Source organism: Odontesthes bonariensis, chromosome 5 (genome assembly GCF_027942865.1).
Source record: "Odontesthes bonariensis isolate fOdoBon6 chromosome 5, fOdoBon6.hap1, whole genome shotgun sequence".
Classification (NCBI taxonomy): Eukaryota; Metazoa; Chordata; class Actinopteri; order Atheriniformes; family Atherinopsidae; genus Odontesthes; species Odontesthes bonariensis.
In genome coordinates, this window is record NC_134510.1 from 26,755,241 (window position 1) to 26,762,818 (window position 7,578).

Here is a 7,578-nt window from a genome sequence, read left to right on the forward strand (position 1 = left end):
CAGTGTAAGCTTTATCCTTCCCATAAAGCATTGCGGATTGCACCGCTCCCAGGGGAATTTATTCAACATGCACTGAAATAAACAGACACAAAGCTAAAACGCCAGTGTTGAGTCTTTATTGAAGTTCCATGGTACAGAAAAAACACATTTCTACATGAAAGCTACTAAAAATCACAAGACTGGATATCTGGAGGATTGCACGAGCTACCATGATGCCACCAGCACAATGTCTGTCGTGGAAATGTGTGGAAGTTGGAGGGCGGGGGTTCATATCTCAAAGCTGCTTAGAAAAGTTGGATAAAACAAACCAATATTTGGCTTTTAAAGGTTCTGTAAGACACCACTCACTGATAGATAAAATAGACATTTCATAAATGATTGATTCAAAGCAATTCTCACAAGATTTCTTACTGTATACGTGCTGATTCATCGGGTGCAGATTTGATGCTTCTCGATGTACTACACTTTCCTTTGGTGCACCCGAGACGGTTCATAACGACACAAAGGGAAATGATGATGGTTTTGTCTTCCAGATTGAGATACAAAGCTGTCAGGTGAAAGAGTTTAAAAAAAATAAAAAATAAATGTATATGCTGCGGCAACATCAGTCCCTTGATCACACGTCTAGTTCACTAAAACTCATTTCCATTACAACATAAATCTGTCTTTTGTTATGTATCATCCAAACCTTTGGGAAAAATGTTATTTTTTCACTGCAATGGTTGCTCGAGCTTTACGTGTAATGAGTATTTTATCTCCACCAGAGGAAGTCCTCTATGTTTAAGACATCTCTACAAAGTCCATCAGGAACAAAGCGTGCTCACAAAGGTTCGACAAAGAAATGAACGTCGGCCAGATGATTAAGAGAACAAATCATGAGTGTACCAGCAACAAAACCGACTCCTCTACATCTGCAGAGGAACAGAGCCACACCATTTGCATTCCAGGCGCCCAAAGCGGGGAATAAACAGCAGTTTTTGGAGCGTGACATGTTAAACACATTGCCTGTTGGCTACAGTCATGCCAAACGGCTTTGTGAAAGACCCCGTTTTGGGCTTGGAGATGCTGAGGATGGCTTTTTAACCATATACAAGCCTGCTAAACTGAAATGAATTTTTGCGTTTCATGAGAAAGAACAGTCTGCTGAATTGACATTAATACTGAGCAGCTGAGTCATAGGTTGTGGAAGCACAGGTAGGGCACCTCAGGGGTAATGGGATGTTGTGTCGCTGGTAAACTGCTTGTTTGTGAATTAGTCATGGCGGGTTGAAGCACAGAGACTCTGGGTAGCTTGGCAGAGCTTGGGGCCATACAAACGGTTGAAAAAAGGGAACAAGTCACAGTGATGCACATGAAAGAAATTTCCACCAAGCGCAAGAAAGGAAGAAGGGAGCGAGCAGTCGAGAGATGGGTTTTTTTTTTTTTTTAGACCTCAGGGAAGCCGAGGATCTTTGTGATGGCTGGATACCTGGGATCCCTGAACTTGTTTCACAGTTTGAGAGAAAATAAAACAGCACTGCAGGCGCACCCTCTGGTCCTGTTGGCGTCTCTCCCCGTAGAAATGTTTACCATATGGAAAAACAGCCACCTCACAGGTTCACAACGGGGATCCTGACACGGCAAGAGAGAGAGAGAGAGAGAAGAAGAAGACTCAGAGAGGAGGAAAGGAGGAGGGCGGCAGGGTTTTTGGAAGCGCAGGAGCCCTGATGATGGGAGAAAAGAGAAGAAGTGGAGCATAAAGGCCTGAAGCTTGTGTAGTGGTGTAGATGCAAACGGAAAGCTGCATCCCAGGGGAAGGAGAGGGCGGCGGGAAGAAGTGATGGAGGAAAAGCTGATGGGGTGGCGGAAGTAAGAAGGAGCACTGAAGTGAAGCTCTATAATTATCCTGATTGAGATTAGCTTTAAATGCCCTGAAATAAAAGTATCATTTCATGGACGGTGGCTAGGTGTCTTTTCAAAGGCCCACAATGACTCATCTTAAGAGGGAGTTTAAAACACTGATACATCTTACAGCGGCACCAACACTCCAGGCCTGAATACTCTACAGAGAATGGCGCTGCTGCCCAATTATACTTCATGCACATCCTTACAGCGCATGCAAAGAGGTAATAAGGCTGCTCTCACACACACAAAAAAGCAAACTTGAATCCAGAGGTGCACAGAAACTCACACATGCACTTTAGACTCGTGGACTTAGACACACAACCACAGACTGTGCAGAGCTGTTGAGGCGACTCATTACCTCTCCCTGTCGGTGAACGAAGAGGAGGTGCTGTGCAGCGTCTGCCTGCTATCCTCCGAAGCAAGGGAACGAGGGAGTGCAAGGGAGAGGGGGGGGGCCACACCACGGGAAAGCGGGGGTGGATGCTGGGAACAGCTGCGATCGTAACTGGGAGAAAAGGGTGGGAGAATGTGTGGAAAGGGAGGAGTGATAAGGATGGAGAGTTGAAGACGGAAACAAGGGGTTGGTGGAAGAAAAGAAAAGGATTACGGGTTGAAGAAAAGAAAAGGAGCAGAGCAAAAAAAGATTAAACAAAAAAAAAAAGTCAGAGTTGGAGTGAAATGTGGCAATAAAAGAAGATTAGAAAAGGAGAGGTTAAAATGAGGGGGTGCGTACAGAGAAAAGATAAGTAGAAGGAGCAGAAGAAAGAAAGGAAGGTGGAGATGGAGAAACAGAGTCAGAGAGCATCGAGGAACAGTCGAGCCATTTAGCATCAGCGAACACATTACCCTGCCACTGTGAAAAGAGAATTAGTGCACACATCGAACTCATTAAAACACTGTCAGAGGGGTGGAGGAGGGAGGGCGAGAAATGGAGACGGAGACAGAACTGTGGGGGGTGGGGGTAGGGGGGTAGGAGGGAGGGGGGGGTCAAGAAGGAGGCTACAAGGTGAGGAAATGAACAGAGGACTGACGTATCACGAGGTGTCGTGCCATTACTTCACCAAGGAGTGAGTTATTGTGAAGACACATCACAGCATCACATTTTCAGGCTCTTAAGGACACTTTGATGCACAACAAAGCTGTTCTCACAGCCATAAAAGCCATCCTACAGCCTCATCTTTCCTCAGTAACACCTGTCCTCTTCTGGCTCACTCCTTCTCTCACCATATACACACACATAGTCATACACAAACAACACCACACTTGATGACATTATCCACACTGACAAATTTTAGGGCTGGGAGAATCACTGAGCACATATGCTGCTCCTCTATAATCATAATGAACTGGACGTTGGCCAATTTCCACTATAGGCTATCATTTCAGTCCATCTGCACCCCCTCCCGTTCGTTCCACGGCACTTTTCTCCAACACATGGCGTTATTTACACATTTATGACTCTGTAGCACAAGCCACTCTGTAGAGAGGGCTCTGACTCCTGTCTAAATCCTTGCAATTCTCTCTGTTGTAACGCCACTTTAGATCCAGCAGCAGCATGGGTTTTCCCTCCACTGCACGGCAGGGGCCGGTGAAAGTAAGTTCTCGAAACAAAAGTGAAGGCCAGACTCAGGAACAGAGAGAAAAGAGGGCTTATCGTGTATCAGCTCAAGGCAAGCTGGAGGATTATCTGTGGATCTACAGCCTGACTGGTGGTGCTGGGAGATAGGAGACCGGTGAGGGAGATAAGAGGAGCACCGGCTGTGCAAAGACAGCCAGTGTTAAAGTAAGAGAAGGGAACACATGTATCTCAGACAAAGACAAAAATCCCTGAGAGGTGAAAGAGACGGGAGGAAAAAGAGGAGTGTGACAGCAAAACTAAGATTAAGTGAGGTTATGCAAAAAGGGATGTGAGGGAGAACAAATTATCAGGCAATGAAATGAAAAATGAGGATACAATAGACATTGGGGCAAGATGCACAGATAAGAGAAGCATTGTGAGGAAGAAGAGAGTAAAAGTGTAAATACGAGAAGAGTGAAATGAGGGTCCCAGTGGTCAAATAAACTGGCTGTTATGGGTGTGATCAGCAAAGTGTGTGAGTGCTTCACTACATCACAGATGACTCCCCTTTTCCACCTAATAGCCAGCCACGTGTGCACGGGTACTTCCCTTCCCGGCATGGAAACATAACACATAGAGTAACAGAAACCCCTAACCTGTGTTTACTGTGGTATTTACATTCACTCAGAGGTTTAATGGCAGATTGGCCATTAAAGCACACTCTAGTGAAGCCATGCTAATGCTCAAACTCGTAAAGCAGCCTATCGGAGCAGTTTTTTCTTGCCTCTCCCACCCTAATGGTTATGGCACATGTTTAATCATTGCAACACTAATGGCTCCAAATGACACATCTGTGCTAACTGTGACTTTCAGGAGCACAAGTGTTGTTAATAAAGTCATTAGTAAGCAATTACCCAGCTTTCACTTGAGGACGGGACCACGCAGAGCCATTACGTAACCATCGATGACAGACGCAGAAACACAACATGTAACTATTATCCACTCTGAAAGTCACACTTTCAGATCCCTAATACATGAGGAATGTCATCTTTCAGGTGGTAAATTAGTAAAAATTTTAGTGGCAACTCTAGACTCTCAAATCTCCTCACAGGCTGAGCCAACTAAAATCCCACTGTTCTTGAAAACTAAACTGTCCATTTTCTATCCCTCTTCACCGACTAAAGATAATAACCAAGTGAGCAAAGCCTGATTAGACAGTTTAAGACAGTTTTATTATTAATGAAATGCAATTATCCAGTAATTAAATTCGAAAAATAACCCCATTTTAAGTAGAGCAGTTATGTTTTATTCATCTCGTAACTCCTGAAGTTTATATCCTAGCTCCTTAGTTTGGTCCTAATTCCCACTTCAGGAGCTAAGCAACTCTACAACAGACCTCAACACATCCTCACTTTAATTGTAATTGTCATTATTTTTGGGGTGGGGGGGGGGGGGGTGTCAACAAAATAGCACCCCCCCAGTTTTAGAGTTCCACAAATCCACAATGCTGCCATATTAATGGAGGCATTTTGTACTGAACCTCATACTGATCAGTGCGTTTTAACATGAAACTTTTACCACAGACAACCCTGAAGTGTTTTAATTAAGATCAACAGTGAACACTTTCCTGCTGTAGGACAGGTGTCCAGCTCACACAGGGAGGCTCGCTCAACCGTTCGCCGGTACTCAGCAATGCCCATCTTACATTCATGTATTCAGACGTTTTGAAGAAGAGAGTTCAGGTTCCTACCAGAGTTTTGCTGTAATGATGACTGCTGTCAGGATGAGCAGTGAGGAGATGATCACGGTGACGTAGAACTGAGGGTCCACTGTAACAAACATACACACATACTCATGCAGTTACTGTGACCATGTCTAATTGTATCCTGAACAACAGAGGAAATAGTTTTTTGTTTTTTTAAAAAAAGCCAGCTGAGGTCTGTTATGTGCAAGAATCTGGCCTCCAACTTTAACAATGATCCAGTGACATCTTCTGTGTATTTTGCAGTTTTGACAACAACCAATTCCTCCCTTTGAGTGATGAGAACTTTATTAGGCATTCCCCAACACAGACACGGCCAGCTGCACACAGCAGGATGTCAGCCTTCACCTCAGTGACAGCTAATTCCCTGGAGGACTCCTGGCGTGTGTGTGGGCTCACATGGACGTCAGCTCAAAGCCACTTTATTTAGAAATCCTTCATGTGCATCTCCTGATGCCCACCTTCCTCAGGCTCCGTCTCCTCTGCCTCCGTCCCTCCATTCTCCACTTCCTCCTTGTCCCTGGACTCCAGTGTTGCATGTTGGGGATGAATGCTCGGGTCAGGATAAAGCCCGTCCTCTGGCGTGGCGGAGCTCGCCTCTTCCTGGTTTTCATGCATGTGCAGGTGGTCAGTTTCCTGGCTGGAGAGGAAATGGTAGGTCTCATCCTCCAGCGGCTGCGTGGGACCCCACACCACCGCCCACAGCGGGGTGGGTGTGACCTGGGCCGTGACGGACAGCTGGACTGACAGTGTGTCCGCCTGCTCCTCGCCCTCACCTTCATCACGGTTACAGGTGGAGGGCTGTGTCACCAGAGCAACCAAGAGCAGGGAGAGGAGGGCAGTGAGTCTTGCGACAGGAGAGATGGAGCTGGAAGTAAAAGTGGAAGAGAAAAAATGAGGGGAGGTGGAGAGAGAGTTTTTCGAGAAAACTCATTGCCCAAAGGCGCCCTGCACAACCTCAGCCGATCTCTGACATTGATTCCCATGCCAGCCATCAATCAGAATGACATTTTATGCATCTGCATTCCATACTCAGAAACTATCCATCTTACCATCTCTCCATCGCTTCACTCTGTTCACTGAGACCCTTCTTCTCCGATCATCTCTGTAAGATAAAACAGGAGGGCAAGAGAGAGAGATGGAAAAAGAGGAAGGGGGAGGGTCCTGCTTTTTTTCCTTCTTAATCTCTTTTGTCAGATTAACACCATGTAAACATAAAACCAGCGCGAGTGTGGCACAAAGCCAACTCTCACCCTTATCAAACAGGAAAAAAATAAATCATCCATAGATTCCCCTGGGCAATCTAAATTTAACACTCAATTATGCACCACATGTTTGTAGAGGATCCACATCTGCATGCAAAAACATCCAGAAGTACACACTCATTGTCGGTACTGTTGTTTCACACATTTACAGCGCACACACCTGAGCACAGCACATTAATCATCATTAGAAGCATCATGCATGGAGTCAGTACTCAGTATGGCACTTTAGGCAAAGAGAGGTAACTTCCTATCAACAACTGCTGCCTAAATGCCACAGAAATGCCACTCAGGCACACACGAGCACACCGGGAGACGGACACAAGCACTCCGACACATATCAGTTATCATGCTTACCTCTGGCAGTGGAGAGAGGGAATGAGAGAGGGAGACGGAGTGAAAGGGGGGAGATACAGAAAGCAAGCGAGGAAAAAAAAAAGCATCGGTTGCCGTAGCGACTGAGACATGTAGAGTCGGCTAGAGTACCAAAGGGGAGAGAGAATGATGTAGGGGAGGGCCAGGGACTGTAGGAAAGAGATTTAAATGCTAATTATTTTTTATTTTTTTTAAAGAAAGAGTTCAATTAAATGGACACAGAGGAAGAGAAATGAATTTGACAAGGCAAATAGAAATGATACAGAGGAAGACGTTAGTGAGATCATTTTGGAGGCGAGAGGTTAAAAAAAAACCAAAAAAAAAACTCTTCAATGATGTTTACAAAAGCAGCATGGATACCCCAGAGAAAACAAGACAGCGAAGAGGAGTGAAAAAAAGAGTGATGGGGACAGAGATGGCTCAAAATTCAATCAACATTCATTCACACAGTTTGCAGCGGCAGAGAGGGGCGACGAACTGGTGCGTCGAGAGGAGGCAGGGTCACAGAGAAATTTAAAAAAAAAGACAACAGCAGATGCAAATATGGAGGTGAGAGTCACTGTGCGACAGCTTTATTGGATGTGGAAATATTTACATAGAAAACAATCTGCCTATCTCACACACACACACACACACATTCACACACACTCTCTCTTCATCCATATGTTCCCACTCCCACTAACACTATTACACTTCACTCCCCTGCGCCCTCCTTTGCCGTCTTCACCCTCCCACCC

The 7,578-nt window shown here is 45.4% G+C and overlaps 1 protein-coding gene across 5 annotated transcripts; it reads right to left on the reverse strand.

The window, feature by feature from the left end:
- Positions 1 to 94: 94 nt before the first annotated feature.
- pianp (PILR alpha associated neural protein) lies at positions 95 to 7,577 on the reverse strand. 5 transcript variants are annotated; one of them, XM_075465847.1, is made up of 7 exons: positions 6,824 to 7,577; positions 6,257 to 6,309; positions 5,666 to 6,072; positions 5,193 to 5,271; positions 2,243 to 2,389; positions 412 to 547; positions 95 to 280 (listed from the first exon to the last, which is right to left on the reverse strand). In XM_075465847.1, exons 2-6 carry the CDS (start codon positions 6,265 to 6,267, stop codon positions 460 to 462), a joined length of 732 nt encoding a protein of 243 aa, XP_075321962.1. In that variant the 5' UTR covers positions 6,268 to 6,309; positions 6,824 to 7,577; the 3' UTR covers positions 95 to 280; positions 412 to 459. The 5 variants fall into 5 exon arrangements, with proteins under 5 accessions (XP_075321962.1, XP_075321964.1, XP_075321961.1 ...); XM_075465849.1 differs by having other exon boundaries at positions 95 to 547; positions 2,243 to 2,377; XM_075465846.1 differs by having other exon boundaries at positions 95 to 547.
- Position 7,578: the final 1 nt, after the last annotated feature.

Excerpts from the sequence above, each read along its gene's own strand:
- pianp (XM_075465847.1), bottom strand. Across the intron at positions 2,390-5,192 it reads ATCATTACAGCAAAACTCTG|TTACGATCGCAGCTGTTCCC; the intron begins GTAGGAACCTGA and ends CTTTTCTCCCAG. Across the intron at positions 548-2,242 it reads TCGTTCACCGACAGGGAGAG|CTTTGTATCTCAATCTGGAA; the intron begins GTAATGAGTCGC and ends TTCACCTGACAG.